This window comes from Lepisosteus oculatus, chromosome 3 (genome assembly GCF_040954835.1).
Source record: "Lepisosteus oculatus isolate fLepOcu1 chromosome 3, fLepOcu1.hap2, whole genome shotgun sequence".
Classification (NCBI taxonomy): Eukaryota; Metazoa; Chordata; class Actinopteri; order Semionotiformes; family Lepisosteidae; genus Lepisosteus; species Lepisosteus oculatus.
Genome location: NC_090698.1, coordinates 12,222,652 through 12,242,339, shown reverse-complemented (window position 1 = coordinate 12,242,339; position 19,688 = coordinate 12,222,652). Strand labels below are relative to the sequence as shown.

At 42.2% G+C, this 19,688-nt stretch overlaps 1 protein-coding gene across 1 annotated transcript; it reads left to right on the top strand.

The window, feature by feature from the left end:
* Window positions 1–13,165: 13,165 nt before the first annotated feature.
* On the top strand, window positions 13,166–18,494 carry LOC102691067 (RING finger protein 223). The gene is made up of 2 exons (XM_069186833.1): window positions 13,166–13,265; window positions 15,627–18,494. Exon 2 carries the CDS (start codon window positions 15,727–15,729, stop codon window positions 16,333–16,335), a length of 609 nt encoding a protein of 202 aa, XP_069042934.1. The 5' UTR covers window positions 13,166–13,265; window positions 15,627–15,726; the 3' UTR covers window positions 16,336–18,494.
* Window positions 18,495–19,688: the final 1,194 nt, after the last annotated feature.

The following is a 19,688-nucleotide window of genomic DNA, read 5'->3' as shown; positions in this document are numbered from 1 at the left end:
GCGGTTTTTTAAAGTGTGGTAGGAGGAGGGCAGAGCGAGCGAGGGAGGGCTTTGAAAAAGGTAGTTCCAACAACGAGTACTTACACCAGCCCACGCGTTCGCTTCCGCCCATAGCAAAATTACCTCACCGCTCGGCAGACAACAGACAACCTGACTGAAGAGCGTCTTGCCAAACAAAAAGTAGCCAAGTTCTGTTGGCTTGCCTCAAGTCGCCGGTTTTAAGATGGAACCTAATTTCCTTTTTCTAATCCCGAGAAACGCTGTGCTTAAAAAGAGCACAGACAAAACAACGTACTTGTTAAAGTTCAGTTCATTCTCTGAAAGGGTTTCCCTGTCTGTCTGCGTAATGTGTCAACTTTTGGTTAGGTCAAAAACGGACACAGAAACTTAACTGTCACAACTTACAACGCAAGGCAACAGCATTTTATATGAGCTGATGTGTAACATGGAGCTGGGCTATTAGGATTTTAAGAATGGTTTCTATGAAATTAAACACCTGGTCTAGATGTTGAAAGATAATGATTTTACTTCCGCTCTTTTTTCAAGTGGGCTCGAAATTGACTATAGAGCGACTATAGAGCGATGAATTTCGAGCCCACTTGAAAAAAGAGCGGAAGTAAGTCATTAGAATGATGTAAAAGAATGGCACAGTGGGAGCCTGGTGAAAAGTATTCAGTCATGTTGTTAATGCTGATGCCCCAGAAACTCTTGAGTGGTTATGAGGTGATTCTCTAGCTAATCTTTGGAGAAAAGACCACAGTTAATGAGCTCTTTTATCACATCAGACTTCCTGGAGGTGTCTTGCCCCTATTCCTACTGAGGTGTTAATGTCAGTCTTGGCCTCTGGTTTAGTTGTCTGTGTGAATACTTGTGCTGTGTAAAGACCAGTAGAACCGCATCAGGGTCATTTCCTAAACACTTGGGCCTGCAGCAATAAATTAGCAGTAGTTAGCTATAGGACCCCAACCACCTGCCCTCTGGAAATACCAAAGATCTTAAGGTAAATGCAGAGTTGTCGTTTGTACTAATATGTTAACAGTCAAAAGGTACTCGAAACCACCCTCTTTGTATTAAAAATTTAATTTGGGCCAATTTATTTTTATGTTTGATATTTCCTTTATAAAAACATTATGGTCCAGAAATGCATATGTGTTACAGTTTTACATATGACTAACTATCTGACCTCAGATTTGTAACCTTTTTTCATGATCTCATATTCGTCTATGCATTGGGTACAAAATAAATTCTTACATTTCGGAAATGAACTTGAATATAGTATAAGGGTTTTACACGGAAAATACAGTGTAGAGGTCCTTAAACTGCAAGCATGTCTTTCAAAGCTGGATAGCACATTCTCTCGAAGCCTGTGTAGAATATGAATATGAAGTCTAATGGTGATAGAACAGAATGTACACTGTGAATCAACAGTACCCTTTCCAAAGGCTTTCTGTTGACAGATTAGCTAAAACCAAACGCTCCCCATTGCTTAGTTTTCTTAACAGTGCCTTGCTGAGAACATCACGGTAGCACAATCACGTCGCCACCCTGCAGTGCTGGAGCTCGGGGTTCAATTCCAGAATTGGGGTGCTGCCTGTGTGGAGTTTGTATGCCCTCTTTTTGTTCAGGTACAGTAGGTTTCCTCCCACAGCCCAAAGACATACTGGTAGGCTTCTGGGAAAACTGGTCCTGGTGTGAGGGCGTGCTTGTCTGTTCTGTTCTGTATGTGTGACCCTGAATTGGAAGAAGTGGACATAAAATGGATGGGTGTAAGTGTAAAGAGGAGTCCCTTGAAGTTCTCCAGCAAATGTTAACATGACGTTTATTTAAAAAGACTTTGACCGTTGCTCTGAAGAGTTTAAAGCAGGAGCACCGCTGTGCAGCCTGGGATTTCTCCCCATCGAGGCGCCCCACGGTGCCGTGAAGAGACGAATAATTTTCCCGATTCTCCGCCCGACCTCTTACTGGTGATGGAGGCAGTAAGAGAGCTTCAACCTCTGACCCCCGACCCCATCCGGAAAGGCGAAGCAATAATTTGTAAAACCGTCGTCAGGACTGACCCGATTCGAGACCCTGCAGAGGAAGAAACAGTGTCCTAGCTCAGTCTGTTTTGCTGGGCGGGGGATGAACACTTTCAGCAAAACACTGTAACGCAACGGGGGCTCAGGCGGGCGCCCTTGCCGCATTAGGTCGGCCCCCCACCGTCCTCAGCAGGGACCCAGCCCGATGAGCCAAAGAGAGATCGCGTTACGGCCCACTAGCTGTAGTCCTGCTATCACAGGGAAGGGCGGCGACGTCACCTGCTCTGGTACGCCGGCTCTTACACAGTACCTGTCGGCCGTAAGCGTTACAATACGTTTAACGTTAAATGTGCGCAGAGAACTTCTACTGGGCCAGTAGGACCATGTCGAATGAACTCGGTAAGCACCACAAATTTTGTAAGAAACTAAGAGCATGTGACACATCGCAAAATAGAGCAGGCCTATTAAACCCATCGTGCGCGATATCACTGCTTGCAAAAATCAATAGTTTTACAAAAGAGACTCCAGACAGATTTTATTTTGCTAACAGGCTTCTTTTTCTGCGGTGAACCAACTTTCAAATACCCTATAAACTACATCATTCACGGGACAAACGCCCAAATCAATGTACTGACAGTAAGCAGAAATCTCGCGCACGTGGAATTCCCCAACAACAAAAAAACCGATCTTTAGGCGCCGAAAAGAAAATCCCCTATAAATCCAGGAAACAATCGAGTTTGATTGATGAACTATTTCTCATTATTAAAAAATAAATAAATCGCCTTTCTCCTCATCACAAATTCGTCAGCACTCGGTTTGCAGCTACAGGAAAATAACTTTCAAAGTCAGTTAGATACAGAGAAACACTTAAATGATGTACATGCCCCCACAGCGGGCATTCCAAAATTGAGAAATGTTATAATTTAATATTAATTTGTGTACTCTGCAAATGTAATAATCTTCCGCACTTGGCTGGCTAGGTTTTACTTCTGTTTAATCTGATTCGTTCCTCTCTGGTTGTCTCGTTTCTTCGTGTCACGCGTGGCTCTCCCGAGTTAGGATCAGAGCAAACCAAACACTCAAACCAAATGAGATAGTTCACGGGCGCCGTCCACTAGGAGAGCGATAGAGAGGCACTCCGTTACTGAGACGGGAACAGGCGTGAAGCCATTCACCTCTGGTCCACCTTAACTGCGGTAGAGGAATAAAAACCAATGAACGTTAAACAGGATTAGCGTGGACTCCTGCAACTTCCGCTCCAACCGATTTGTACCGCTTTCAGTGAAACCTCAAGAAAGGTCAAGTAACGCTCAACCGTGATGTAATGCGTTCAGCAAAGAATGGTGCTGTCATCATCTCGTCTGCGCGCACTGTAGGCTAAAATACTGTACCTCTGCTTCCAGCACACCTGATCGCAGGAATCCCAAAGATATAAAAGCGAGACTTTCAAGCGTTGTGAGCAAGCGCATTATTTTCTAAGCCCCAGTAAACGCTTAGGCATTTTTCTATTCTGTCTAATTAAATTAGAAATATCCTACCTATTAAACCGAGCGCTTGTTTCCAGCTGTACAGTCTTTTGAAAAAGAAAAAAAAACGTTTTTTTGCATCTTTCTTTGAACTTATCCCTGTGAAGAGTATCTGTAAACAATAGATACTGTACATTTCAGTCTTTTTCATAATGTGTAACAGATGTCCTACGGTAAAAGTGATGTAAAAGGAAGCAAATGAAAATCTGAAAACGTTTCTCAAGTGATTTATTGATGTAAAACGTATGATCTAAATCAGTAAAAAAACAACAACACAATCTGTTCTAGGTCTTTCCGGTGCTAAAATAAAACTCCCTTTAGCACCCTAGGTCTCAACAGGATTTGTATTTGATCTAGTTAATCAGGAAAAACAATCACATTTCCGAGTCTTGGCTGAGCTAGTCCAACAGGAAAGGATTGGTTAATACAGGAAAAAAATACGACTGACTACAGAGGATTACTTAACTTTTGGGAAATGAATATGCTGTTTTACTGGGAAATTACAATAGCTGACCAATAAATATTTACCATATCAGTTAGAGGTCCTGGGTTCTGTAATGGAGGGTTGCAGGTTCAAATCCCAGGGGCACAGTTGTTGTATTTTAAACAAGGTAACTCAATCTGATAAAATTCCATCCACTATATATATATAAATTGGCCTCCAGAAACGAGTGTTTGTTCTTAATTGACTTGTCTGCTCAACTGAGGCATAAAAAATGTTTAGATGTGCTGTAGGTTGTCCCACAGTAGTGTGCACTCTGATATTAGAGAAAGGTAGAATAATACATCAAAATTGTGTTTTTTATGAACCACAAAATAACCGGACTTGTATTTATCAACACATTAAATAAAAAAGCATTTGAAAATGATTTTTAGAAACAACATGGTGTTTTAAGAGAGAGAGCATTTAGCAGTAAAATCAGCGGTCAACGACACAACGAAGGGCACAAACCTGTGTGTACAAAACATGATTTAATCACTATTTTTTTGTCTAATTTTGACAGGTCTTTTTAGTGTGTTTTACAATGAGAACGTAATATATATATAAAACATAAAATCTAAACAGGCTACATGAACACATGACCTCCTGACATTAGCAACCATTCTTATTTTGTTAGGTGAAACCTCAGAGTTTACATATTTACAGTAATATTTAGGGAATTCAAGAAATTCAGATTTCTTATTATTACACAGTGTTCCACTGAAACATAAACATGGCACATCCTATAACAGTGACCCCACTGACCAATTTGACCTAATCCAGTATTAAACTGACATGCAACAAAGTCACTGGTTTTTACAGCAAAGTCATGTCAGAAAGAGCCCAAGTCCTTCCTTTCCTACAGAACTTCAAACAATCAGATGAAGAGTTTTAAATATGTGGTGAATGCAAAGACTTCTGGGAAGGATGTTTCTCATGACAAGAGGACAGAAATCATAGCTTAAGCAAATGAAGACCACTCCATCCATCCATTTTCTTAGCACGTCTTCCAATTGAAGGTCGTAGGGGAGCCAGAGTCTATCCCAGCAAGCGACGGGCGCAAGGCAGTGTTCACCCTGGATGCGATGCCAGTCCATCGCAGGGAAGACAGACACACAGACAGGAAGGCATGCATTCACGCCGAAGACCAATTTCCCTAGAAGCCACTTAACCTACTAGTATGTGGGATGAAACCTATGTGAACACATGGAAAACATATCAACTCCACACAGACAGCACCCCAGGTTCAGAATTGAACCCAGAGCCCCACTGCTATGAAGTTTGCAATGCGAATCACTATACCACCCAACACCCTTTCAGCTGACATTATTAACATTAGTCAACATTAGTATTCACCTTCTTTGCTATGACAAACCTATATTAGCCCAGGCGCACAAACGTACTTTGACAAGTAACACAACTGATCATTAAGAGAGGAAAGTATATCGGCTGATTGGGATGTCTCTCCAAACTAAGCAGCTGGGTGAGTAGGAAACTGTTGAGGAATACTCTGTGAGTCCAAGGGACGCTTTGAAAGAGCTGTGGAGTTCAGTGTCAGAGATGGGAGAAAATATCCCTGTGGGTCAAAGCTGGTCTGTACGACAGAGTGACAAGAAGGAGACCGTTTCTCTGAAAAACAACATTTCAAACCTCGCTTGGGTTTTGCAATAAAACATTGAATTGCTCTTTCTGCTACAGATGTGTGGCAGAAGGTTGTGTGGTCAGAAGAGACAGAACTGGAACTTTTTGCATGGCACAGCATGCACAGCATTTAGCATTATACACCAGTGTTTCCCTCTGTTCCCAAAACTCTTTCCAAATATAACGTGTGTACGTGTGTATTTGCATTGTGGAAATTCCCCGTTTCTTCCTTGTTTTCAGCTTGTAAAAAACTCCTAAGCCTTTGAGTGGGAAAACACTGATACTGCTTTACAGAACAAAGCTCGCCAGGCAGTCTGCCAAAGTAACTGGATCTGCAGAGAGTGCAGTAACTGCTGACTCACCACAGACCTGGTGAGAGGTGACGTATGGGCTATTGCATTACTTTTTGCAATGTGCACATAAACACACAGTATATTATGCATATTGTAGGCCTAAACGTCAATTTTACACCAGTCTGAGTTCTTGCAGCAGCTGCAGTAAACAGTGTAATGTTGGAAACCTCTTTTTGGGTTGTGTTGTGTTGTTAGAGAGCTACGTTTAAAACATTTGAAGGGGGACGTAAAACCTTATTGAAGGGTGTAAATGTACATATTGCATATATCCAGCACTTCGATATTACTACTTAACCAAACTGTGGAAGCTATTAGAGTAATTGCAGGGATCTGTTAATTCAGCCCTCAACGAAAGTTACGTTCAGGCAGAATAAAGTGGACTTGCTTCAGCAGCTTAATCTACAGTATATATCAAAGGACAGGACCAACTCCTGTCAACAAGCCATGAAGCAGGACAACCCCTGCAACAGGCAACACGACAAGCGAAATGACCGCTGTTATGTTTCAAAGGAGAGGACTAGAAGTAGTAACATATCAAAGAACAGGACAAGCACCCCGACTGTGAAACAAACGTCTGTGTTCTGTGGGGCAGACACGACGTGTGTTGCTGTACATATTGAGCTCCATAGAAACTGGATCTGCACAAAACTGTGTCCTGCTCCTCCAATGAAGAATTTTCCACAACAACAATAATATTACTGCAGCTTCTGATGCGGAAGTATAGTTAAATGCTGTTTTCCAGTTTATTTATTGTTTTAAACATATTGTGTTATATGTTTATGGGATTTTTTGATGTGCAAGACAAATTCCCTTAGGAACAATCAAGGTTAATTCAATGCAATGCGATGTGATTCATTCAATTCAAAAGATTGCTAGCTATGTGAATTGGAGCCTTTAAATTGTTCCTGAGCGAATGCATCCTACAATACCAGGACAGGCTGTGAGTTACCAAGCTTGCAACCCTTGTATTGTTATATTCATTACATACAGATCTGCACTCATATCATAGCATAACTGGCCATAAGATTTAAATTTGTAGCTGCAGTTTATATTGTCTTCTTTTGTAATATTTACTGTGATGCTCAGGCAATAACTTCAGTACCTTCAGTAAGCTGTGTCAGATACCCCTAAAGACTGATTACAAGCTATATAATTACTGACGGCTTGAGTAAAAGCTAAGCAGCACATTCATGGTGAAGTCAGTCCTCTGTCTGGCAGATCAGCAAGATGCAGTGTGCCGTATCATCAGGTCTGCAGGATAGCTCTTGTTTGAGGAGATTCGTGTTTCCACTTGCTGTCAGCCCACAGCTAATATTCTGGTAAAAAGAGACTCGTGTATCGACAGATTTCAATCCCTGGAGCTATGGAATGCTTTCCCAAATTTTACTATAGCATCCTGGGATGAGATCAACAGACACCTCCACATTCATAATGCAATACAAGGAAATAATCTTTCCCCTCAAGGCCAGAAATCCCCAATGCAATCCATCTGTTTTATTAACACTCCATCTAATTCAGGGTTGTAGGGGAGGTGGAGCCTGTCCCAGCAAGTAACGGGCTCAAGGCAGGACACGCAGGACAGCAGTCCATCACAGGGCAGAAACACGGACAGAAAACACACACACTCGCACCAGACCAAGGCCAGTATCCCCAGATTCCAGCTAATCTACTGGCTTGTCTTTGGACTCTGAGAGGAAACCGACGTGAACATAGGAAAACCACACAAATAACACCCCAGGATTTGAACCCAGGGCCCTAGTACTGAGAGGCAAATTAAACTTCTTAAAACTACTGGTGTGGAACTGAATGCCAATTCTCGCTTCTTGTCTACATGTAGCAGTAAATATTTGGCTTTGATTCTGCTCTTGGACTTATTCATCTCCATTCTTCAGCTGGTGGCTGAATGTCTGGAAGAGCTGGATAGTGGTAACACATATATTGAAGAAAGAAAAAACAAGGGATTAAAGATAAACCGCAACTACAGAAAAGTGTACTGTTCCCTTTTCTTCTACACCTCTCGTGTTTACATGTGACCCTGCCCTGTAAATCCTAAATAAGACTGAAGTCTATGATCTATGGTAGCCTAGTTATTGTACTGAATCAGTTGTTTCATCAATCAAAACAATTGACTACCTTACTGACCTCTGATTACTTTTAATCTGATGTCTCAGAGCTAGGATCTTCCAGGGAGATTCTCCAGATTAATGGCCTATAAGAATAAAATAAAAAGCTGTGCTCTCACCTATTATAGAACATTCATTTCAGTAGAAAATAAAATGGACTTGCAAACAGGATTGACTTTTTTTGTTTGGTATGTTGAACCTGTGGCTATCTTACACCCACCTGTGCTATAATCCAAAATCACACTCAAGGTCAGGCCCAAAAGTGAAGCCCAGAAAACAGCTGCCACAGCGCCCTCTTGTGGTCAGGAGATGCCCCTATCTCTCCACCATTGAAATACGATGGTGTCTTACCATTTCCCCATAAATTACAATTTTTCTATCACCAATTATTTTTAGCAAAATGTATTTGTGGAAACGTGTATATTGCTGTTGTTCTGTGAAGATGTATGGAAAGTAGTTATTATTAGCTGTCAGAGGTTTTCGTTTGTAATTGGCCCCAGCATATACTGCCACTTGTAGAGTGTTCTGTGTCAGCTTGTTGTTAAGGGTGCTATACCAACACAATATTGATTTATTGCTTGGAAGTAATTGGTTGGTTGATTGGCTGATAGGTTGGTCAATTGATAAATGGATTGGTTGATGGATGAATGGATGGATGGATTGATTGATTAATGGAAATAAAACTGATCGAAATAAAACTGGCAAGTCTTATGATGGAAAGGAGAGAAAACAAAGCAGATTTCTTAAATCCACTGAAAGTCCATGAAGTTCACCTTCCTACCTTTTGTCAGTCAGCAGCTCTATCACCCTGCAGCTCACAACTGCCAGCCCACTAAAGCTCCGCAGGTGTGAGCCTGGTCAGTCCTGGATGAGAGACCTCCTGGGAAAAACTAAGGTTGCTGCTGGAAGAGGTGTGAGTGGGACTGGTAGGGGGAGCTCACCCTGTTTTCTATGTGGGTTCAATTGTCCCAGTATAGTGATGGGGACACTAAACTGTAAAAAGACACTGTCCTTGGGATGAGATTTTGTGAATGTCTGTGTTCAGTAAAAATTCCAGGATGTTTCTTGAAAAATGTAGGCCTGTTACCCTGTTTACCAATCATGGCTTTCTAATAATCCCCATGTATCACATTGTTCTCCACCCCACGAGAGCTGGTGTGTGGTGAGAGTACTGGCGCACTATGACTGCTGTCACATCATTCAGTCAGGGACTACATAGTGGTGGTGGAGGGGAGTCCGAATTACCTGTAAAGTGCTTTGAGTGGAGTGTCCAGAAAAGTGTTATACAGTATAAGTGTAGGGAATGCTATTATTATTCTTTGGTGTTCCAGGCCTGCCTGACAGGAGAGAGGATCCACTGTGAGACATGAACAAGGTGACTGTTTATTAACCCATGTGGGTCTTTTCAGTCTGTGCTCCCTCTGCTTCCTGGGCAGGGATGTCAATCTGCTAGGCTGTGGAGTCTAAAACAACAGGCCCTGGATCAGCCGCCCACTCCTGAGAGGAAGCTGGCAGGGTTCCCAGTTTGCTCAGTGGCTGTGTGTCTCCCTGCCCCTGTGAGAAGTTGTCAGGAAGTGCTGACGCTGGCTGACTCAGGGGAAACTCTGTGATGTAATCGGACTGAGGTCCAGCGAGTTGACCGCTGTCAGTCAGCTGGCAGGATACTCGCTCCTGAGAGGCACGTCAGCTCACCACTGTAAAATAACAGCACCGGCAGCGATAAGCCCTGACAGGATTCAACTAGATTTTGGAGAAGCTGACCTGTTTTCTCATTTCTCTTTTGCGGAAGTGTGGTGACATTTTACCAGTGTTTTGTTCACTTCTGTTTCCATTTCAGAAGCTCAGATTGTGTTGTTCAGTCTGCAAAACACACAAGTTGCCCGTATTCATGACTCACACTAACTGTCACCTGTTAGGTGACCTCTTAATACCTAAATATTTAATATCCCAGTACTAACACTAACAATTTCATTTCCTTGTCAGGGTTATGATAGTGGGATGTTTCTTTTCTTCATCATATCCTGGAGCTGATTTTTATTAAGATTACTGCTTGTCAGGACAATGCACATGGAATTTTAACCATTTTCACTCTTAATTTATGTACCTTCTAAGAAAGCTGCAACCTTCTCTCCTGGTACCGTACGTCCGATACTACCAATAATGTTTGTGACAACTGTAGATTTTGTACCTGTTGTGATTATTGCTTATTTTTCACCTGCCAATAGAAGAGAAAAGCAAGTCCTTCATAAAAAGGATTAAAACACATCACTTCGGAGTAGTAAAAAAATGAAAACCCAATAATAAAAGAAGGAGAATGTACGGTAAAGAGAATATATTGTAAATGTATTCTCTTAAATAAGCAGGTTAAAAGGGTATTAAAAGGCCAAGAGACAGATGCTGAGCAAACATGCAGTGGAATTCAAATGAGGAGTTAGAAGTCCTGTCAGCACTACAACAGTAAACGAACCATTATGGGTAAAATAAAATGTAGCTGGGAAAACCATGGTAAATGTCTAGGCAAGGAAAGAGAAACAACTGATGTACTAAACTCAGGTGTTCATTGAGGAAGAGGTCAACAACAGGCCTCGAGCACTGCAAGGAAAGAATTCCACTGGACGATATCGGCATAGAAGAGGGAGAAATGTTTTGGTTAACAGAAACACTCAAGATGAGTAGATCCAGATGGCTCAATGGCATCTTCCCAGCTGTACTCAAGGAAATGAGAGATGCTCTTCAGAAGCCATTGATTGATTGACTCAGGGACTGGAGAATAGCTAATGTAGCACCCATCCACAAGGGTGACCAAACTGATGCGAGCAATCATAGACCAGTACGTCTGACGTCTATTGCATGTAAAGTAATGCAAACAATTATCTGAGCTAAAGCAGGGGAGAGAGCTAAAATTGACACACAGTGCTCCTTCAGTGGTAATGCTGCTGAAGAATAAAGCCTGAGGAACTTAAGTCACAGCCCCATTGTGATAAAATACATTCTCACCAGGTGTGCCCTGCTTTGAGCCTGTTTCTTTCCGGGATAGGCTCTGGCTCCCCTGTGACCCTGAATTGGAAGAAGAGGTTAGAAAACGGTTGGATGGTTGAGGTGACTGACTGGCCAGCATGGGAAAGCAGAGATGATGCCCTTTCTTACTGGCAAACAGACAATCATTCAGTCATCCAGCCATGGCAGACGCTGAGAATCCTCCAACATGTTGCAATAAAATCCCGTCTCAGCCTCTGCTGGGACTCAGAGGAGTGGGAGAGTGTCACGACCGCTACTCCTCCTCTTGAGGGTGCTCCAGCCCTTCCTTGTTCTACCTCATTCCCCACACCTGTTCCTTATTCCAGCCTCTCCTTAGTTCCACCTTAAAAGCCAGACGTAGACGTTACTCGAGGTTCCTCTTTGAATCCCGTTTCGTGAGAGCCCGGGTCCTGCAGCGTCTGGCTCCGTTATGATTTTAACTTTCTGTTCCTGATTCCCCCCGCCGGTTCCTGTTCCTTATTCCCCCCGGATGGATCGCCTGGCCATGGACTTTTGCCTCTGTCTTGGATGACCCGTTTGGACTTGTACATGGATTGTTCGCCCCGGACTCACTTCCCCTGGACACCTGCACTCCTTGGACACGCCCCCTGTCTCCAGACCCTCTCCTGCATGACTTTTTCCCCAGTGTTTCCTTACAATTCAACAAGATCGTGTCGTCTGCATAGGGCCCGGAAAGAACTGTTTAGTGACAGAGAGACTGATGTTACAGACCAGCTTGGCTACTGGGCAGTTGTATGTTTTCTGTTTTATGCTAAGGGACTTCATTCTTGAATTCTGTTCTAACTTTTTCAGTAGTTGGGATTTAGATCTGGCTACCTGGCTACTGTTTACTGCCCATTTCTAATCATCAGCCTTGAGTTCTGGTGCTTAGTCTCTCAAATTGTGTTCATGAGCTTTCTTATGAACATTGCCCTTCCAATTAATGTGGTTAATTGCCATTTTTATTATTCTAGCTTGCTTCTGTATTTTCAATTCATTTATCTAGTTATGTTTTTTTACTGTACAACTGTTTTCTTTGACTTGTTTTCGCTGCACTTGACAATAATAGCAACAGGACTAACAAATTCAGATGCCTTCAAGCTGTTTTGCTAGTCTGACAGCCTGTTCAGACCAAGATTAATTATAAAGTGCAGTATAGCATTCTCAGGGTCTAAGCGGTACTGTATTGTAGAAACCCAATCCAGGGCCAGGAAGAGCCATTCATGACAGCAGTGAAGCAGGGTTTACAGCCCTCTTCATCATGGAATGAATGCATTTACAGTAGCTGATCAACAGCTGATCAGTTTGGGTTTGGGAGATGGATGGAAACCAGATTACCTGGAGATCATTCTGAGGATAAGTGGAGAACAAGCAGAATCCACATAGGCAGGTGACCAAAGCCAGAGTCAAACCCCAGATCAGTGAACAGTGAGGAAACAGTGCTAACTACCTCACCACTGTCCTGCACAATAACAGCCGGATTCCCTCAGCTGAGAGAAAAATAGATCTGTTTAGCAGCAGTAGGTTCCATTTAAAGTTTTCTAAGCCTCAAAACCTTTCATAAAAGTAGAAAGACGTTAATAATATAATCACAGTTCATCATTTCATAGTTCTGTGTAATTTTATGTGATATAACCTATCAAATCTGAAATGTCAGCAGAGTTTGCCACCCATACAAGAGTCTGTACCATGAAATGGTGAAACTGACATGCAAAGGTAGTCCTTCTGGCTTCATTCAAGCTCATTCAAACTCATGAAATGCAACAGGTGAGAGGGAAGCACTAGTAAGCTCAAACACCAATAATCTGAGCCTCCACCCCCCCTCTCCCTGAGTCTCTGTAGCCCCCAGTTTGCATCGCATAGGGGCTGACATATTCCCCTCCCTGGAAACCACACGGTTCCACTGCGCCTTTACCAGGGTTACAGTGTTTCACCCAGGCAGGCAAGGGGTGTCAGAGAGATCAGGCTGCCTCTCCTATCCATAGAGGCATTTTATGATCTCTCCTGGTGAGGCTAGCATCAACCAGCAATGGGAACCAGAGATGGGACACCTTGCTTCAAAAAGGGCAAAGAGACAAACGCAGGGCTTGCGGAGTGTTGATGGGGTAAGATGTTGTTTCAAATTCTCTCCCTGCTACAACCCCTGCATCCTGCCAGGTAAAGGTTCTGTAGTTCTGAAGTAGCACAGAAGGGCAGCAAATATGTCTTTTACAGTGTTGGGGAAGCCACTTTGCAAAATGGTGCTAAATCTACAAGATCTACTTAAAAAGTTGCTGAATCCACCCAAAGTTTAACCTACTTTTAGACTGAAGAAACAAAGTTGCTGATACTGTAGGTACTGTATAAATGTGTATATATTGTAGGTGCTTGCAAGTGACAGTAGTAATGCTGATGTAGTTTAAAACTAACAGCAAAAACTGACAGATGGTGTTGGGCGAGAGGAAGATCCTTATCGGCCTTTGCTGATAAGAGTTTGCAAACTTCCCTCGGCTGAGTGCAAACCTTTTTTTCCATGTTGCCCAAAGCTTGCGCCCTTTCAATAACAGATTCACAGGTGGTTTCAAAAAGCCTTTGATTGCCTGGAAATGATTTTTTTATGATGGTGCATTTCGAAACCCTGCAAAAATGCCAGAAAAAAATGATGGTCCCAACTTGAATTGTGCGTTTATATTTGTAGGGGTCTTTTAAATCCTCCAAAGCATACATTTGTATTATTATCTACAATGACCTTATTTTTCAGACACAGTTTGCACACTTTGCTACACATTTGATATACAAATTTTTATAACTACAGATCCAGTGATAAACAAGATAATATAGATTGTTCCAAGAATGTGACAGTCATGACAAACTAAAACAGTTGTATCAGTTTTATTGAGGGCTGAAGAAAATCTTTTTAGCAGTTATGTTAAGAATGCTTTCTTAACCAGAGAAGCTGTGTAAAATGGGGTGGCCTTAAAATGTGTAACATGTGTTGTTATCACTGTTCTTGAATGACATGAAATAGTAACAATTACTGTAAAACCGCAAAATTAAATACAGGTATGATTCTCATCATTTATGAGTAACCTAGAATTAGATGTTGAAATAATGGTGAGCAAATGCAATAATAGGAATTACAATGATTAAGGTATTAATATGGATACTAATCCCATCCTTCCTTTAGAGCTTTAGAAAGGAACTTTGTGACTTTTTCTTGTAGCAGCACAGGGACAGCAAACATCCATTTATGGGCCTGTGTTTGTGTTAATTTCAAGCAGGCCTGAGGCCAGAGGGATTGGGTTGCTTAGCAACGGTGGTAACAGGCTGAATTTCTGTTACTGCCCTGTGTGTGTTTGTGGTGAGCAGGGAGCTGCTCCTGCCCAGCCCACACAGCAAAGCGAATGGCTCATACAGCTCCCTGTGGGACCAGTTATGATTAGTGGATAGGAACCACTGATCTTGTAATGGTTTAACTCGTGCTCCCTAAAACAATTCTGCTTTGGGCTTTTTAGTTCCCTGTTGTTCAGCTGTGCAATGTCCTTGAGCAGCTGCTTCAATCCAATGCCAGTTACAAAGGCTGAGAGGTACCCGAGCAGGTTTTTAATAAGCAGCTTGGTTCAGGAGCTGTAATAATGGCTCTGACGTGGTCTCTTGTGTATGCTGTTTTCGCAGTCCAGCTAAGTGTACCCTCTGATATACTGTACCTTGTGCTTCACCTGTGCTTCCTGTGGTTGAGCTATACCGTATGATATAGGCAATAGCTTCAGTATTTTAAGTACATTATGGTATAGGTGTTGTTAAAAGATACTTTTCAAAGTATAATTATAATCCATTATATTTACTTGTGTAAGAGATTACTTTTTAGATTGATTAAATGATTGGGGAAACTGTTTTTAAGAGGTACATTTATAATACAGACACTGCATAGATCACTGAAATTGATAGCGTGCAAAACGTATTTTGTTTAACTATTAACCCATATATCTTTTTCTCAATTTTTTAAATGGAATCCCTTTGCCAAGTGAGTTGTAATTGCAACAGTTTTGTAATTTAGAAGCAGTTTTGCACAGCACTTGTGCTACATACTGTTACCAGAGCCTTGTTATTGTGATAACATCCAAACACAAGGATGCTGTACATGTTGATAAAGAATACATTAAAAAGTAAATAAAATGAAACAAGAGCAAACTGAAAGGCAATCAGACGTAGGCCCTGGTAAGAAGATGAGTTTTAAATTTACATTTGAAAAGAGTTTAAGAATTTGGTAGTTGAAGAATTTCCAGCTTTTTTATATATATATCCTTCCTCCCAAACATCTATTAGAAACTCTGTTAAGAGCCCAAAACCTAGCAGCCTGAACTCTGCCAGTTTATTTCAATGAGCTTTCTAAGGTTGTAGCTCAGCTCCACAATCCACAAAGGATGAAGGTTAAGGGTCTTCAGGTCAACTTTTTCTAACCATAAAATCAATCATTTCTCTTCCAGCTGTGATTTGGAAACCAAAAATAATACTTTCAAACAGCACCTCTAACCACAGTGCTTTTACAATAAGGCCAACAAGTGCTCCCAAAAACCCACATCAGGAATGGCGGACCTCCCTGGAACCATACCACCCTCAGAGGGCACCACAGGCGCTGGGGAGACAGCAGAGTTGGAGTGCCCGGTCTGCTACCAGGAATACAACCAGGGACCCAAGTGTCCTCGCATGCTGGAGTGCTTGCATGTCTTCTGCACGGAGTGCCTGCAGAAAATCCAGCTGTCTTCCCCCAACCCGCCTGACCCCACCGCCACCCCGGCCATCTCCTGCCCCCTCTGCCGCCACCCCACCCCTCTGGAGACGGGGGGGCCCCTGTCCCTGCCCTGCCAGCACCGCATCATGGCACAGCTGCCACACGTGACCTTCCGCATGCCCCTGGCGGCTCGGCTGGCCACTGTCACGCAGCGGGTCGTCCTCTCCCTGGAGTCCCGGGAAGCTCGGTTCATCATCCTTCCCACCGTCAGCCTGCGGGTGGAGCAGATGGGCACCGAGAGTGACGCCAACACCCGCTCGCTCTTGTCCAGCGACGCCGGGGAGCTACGCCAGAGGCGCCAAGCTTTGATTTGCGTGCAGCTGATCTCCGTGGTCTTTTGGCTCATGTTCATCATGACCTGTGTCGTAGGAGTGGTGTTCGGGCCCAACTTCTTCCACAATTAACCAAACCTGATTTCCTTTTGTCCTGGTGTCCGTTGTAACAAACATGTGGTCACTGTCTGGTCCAACATGTTTGCTTTGGTGTTTTATAATCTAGAGAATCAATCAAGTGGGAAATAAGGGTGACAAGGTTTTAACTTTGACTTCTGCATTTGGACATCGGAAGTTTGAAAGCAAACCGGGGTTGGTGATACGCAGAGTTTAAACAAGAGTGAACAATTTGTAATCGATTTTAAGAACAAACAGCTACCTTTTCTTGAAATCAGAGCTATTCCCGATTTCTATGGTTTAAGTCAAGTTGAGACCCCCCTCATAAATGAGATGGTAGCCCGTCACAGGTCGTATGCTCCATGTGTGAAACGTAAGCTTGGTTGATTGGGGTAATCTGGATACAACAGCAAAGACTGGGCTGGAGCAGATCTCCAGCCAAATCCTCAGTGCTATTCCCTTTTGAATGCTTGCAGGGAATGATATGCAGAGGCCTACATTTGCAGCCAATTTGTAATTTTAACCTTGAATTCAAAAGATAACAGAATGATTTCAATTAAAGGTTCTGATCATATTATTTCTATTTTCTGCTCCAATCCCGGGTTCATAAGTGCTCAGCGATTTACTCAGACTGGTTCGTGCACTGATCTTTCCCAAGTCTATAGCACAACCTAGATTAAATAGACACAATTGTCTGTTCTCCTGGCTGAGACTTCGGACAACCCTATTTTAAAATGAACAAATGTGGGATAGGACTGAAACTGTGGATGACATCTCGAATCCTTGCAGACTTGATGGTTCATGTTTCTCTTTATTCTCAGGCCTCTCATGTTACTTTCCTCTCGGTCCTCTCTGGCGCCCCCATGTGGCGCCTTCCATTGCCTCCTCAAGAAACCGTTGCTGGATTGCATGGTTCGCCATTGGAACGTTGCTTTTGTTTCAGATATGCTAGATGTGCTAGCCTGAGATTCTCCAATCCCATTCTTGGAAAGTCCCAGTCTGATAAGTTCATATCTCCCCTCTCCTTATAGTCATTTGGAAAACGTACATCATCTATCAGCTAAGAAAGTAATCTGTTAGATGAAAAGAAGCTAGATCCTGGAGAGAAGAGGAGGAATCAGATCTTTCTCCAAACAATTTCTAACACTTTTAACTTAAGAAATTGCCTTTGTCATTGATCACACCTGAATTGATCTTCAGGAATTGATGTATTTTAATAATTGATAATTTTATTCATTATTTGTAAAAACTACTGGACTGGGACTCTCCAGGACCAAATTAGGAAACATTTGCTTTGGACCGTGGATCAGAGAATAATATTTTGATAATTCCTCTATCTTGTTTTGACTACTTTGCTATATGATATTATTGTGTTAATGTACTTGCTTGTAATTGTTCTATTCATTACTTTTAATATGTTACAGTTCTATGGTTGGTTATGACTACTAGACATCTTAGATCACAGTGTCAAATAATCAATATTAATAATAGAGATCTTCTTTGCCCTGTAACCCTTTTTCAGTCACAAAAAGAATGGTTTTGGGAAAGATGAAATGGGAATAATAATATAATTATTGCTTCCTACATAATAATGATTTTATCAGAACAAAGATGGCTATTAGGTTTGAAAGGGTTACGTACAGTATACAGTATAAATGCACTTTAGTAGAAACTTTAGTTTTAACACAATTTGTGAATATGTCTTCTCTATTTTCCTGTCGTGCAGTGTTGCACATACTGTATCTGTGTATGTCTGCTGTGATTCTGTCTTGTAGTTTCATTTTGTCCATCAAGGATGCATCCTAAAAACTACCCAGAGATACACAAGATTCGAATGGGGACATTTGAAAACTCCCTGAGAAGTGTGAAGACCTGACACTTCAAATGGATTGGCACACCCTGGTATACCTTCATAACAGACACAGGCCCAGTGACATCCTGCTCTGAAACTGGAACAGAAGTTTGGAGAACTGCAGAAATCGTGAGGTACCCCAGCAAATAGAAGAAAATGTACAAGGACGGTCAGATCAAGAAGAGAAATACAGCGCAGTTCCAGTGTGTGAGAGACTTTCCAAAGGTTTAATCTATTATACTAAATGGGTATATGTAGCCCTATATTTGATTTGCTGTTGCCTTTTCTTTGCACATAAAATCCTGTTGGTTTGAAAACTTTACAGGTCTCACATCTCTTGTGTTCAATTTCTGCTTCGGCATTACTGCATTATCTTACAGATCATCCCGGAGTCAATCTCTCTGAGGACTATTCCTGTAACATCAGGCTATCTGCCTAAAGAGTCTTCCAAGAGTGTCTTAGAGTGTCTCTTTCACTCTTGATCTATTAAACAACACAGCTAACGAGTATGCTAATAATGAGTATACTAATGAGACAGTATACTGTACTGCTCCCACGTGTAAATACGTGAACCTGCTTGTGCATTTTGCACAGACCTCTTTAAAATCCTTTAGGTTTAAAAGCCCTTGAAATCAAGAGCTGTGTTATTAAGATCTATTATCATCTTGCTCATGCTGAAGAATTTTGAACCAAAAGGAAAATCATGGACGAACTTAACTGATCTCTTAGAGGGGCAGTATGTGACTTCTTGATTTTTCAGTACCCACTTCCCTGCAGAAGACAGAGCAATAAATAATACTGTGGCTAAGCTGTTGAGCAGAATGGTGGCGCAGTGGTTAGTGTTATTACCTTGCAGCACTATGGCCCTGGGTTCAGTTCTTGGGCTGCTATTTGTGTGGAGTTTGTATGTTCTCTATGTTCATGAGGGTTTCTTCTGTGTGCTCTGGTTTCCTATGTGTCCAAAGACATACAGGTGGGTTAATTGGCTTCAGGGAAAAGTATCCCCAGTGTAAGTGTAAGTGTGATGTGTGTTTTTGTATCTGTGTGTGCACTATGGTCCCAGTCAGGGTGTACCCCTCCTTACACCTGTTATTGCTGGGATAGGTTCTTGGTCTCCTGTGACCCTGAACTGGATGGATGGGTGATCAGGCTCAGGCCACCCCTGTAAGGATGAGCAGCAGAGATATCATGCACTCTAAAATCACTGGGCTGATTTTAGAGTGCATGATATTCTCAGACAGCTGGACATCAGAAAACTATTTCATGGAGTGGTACAGGAATATTTTAAATGCCAAAACAGATTGTGTATGCAGTGTATTCTGTCCTTGTCCTGACATTACTGTTAACACTAGAGGTTGGCCAGGTCTCTGCAATGAATTTATATTCTGTTTTCTGAGACCAGATGAACTTAATTCAAACTTTCACTAAACAGCATAGTGACGTATTGCATCTCATCATAACCTTTATTATTTGTTCCCCCAGTGGGTAACCCTCAGACAGAAAGTTTTGGTTTTCC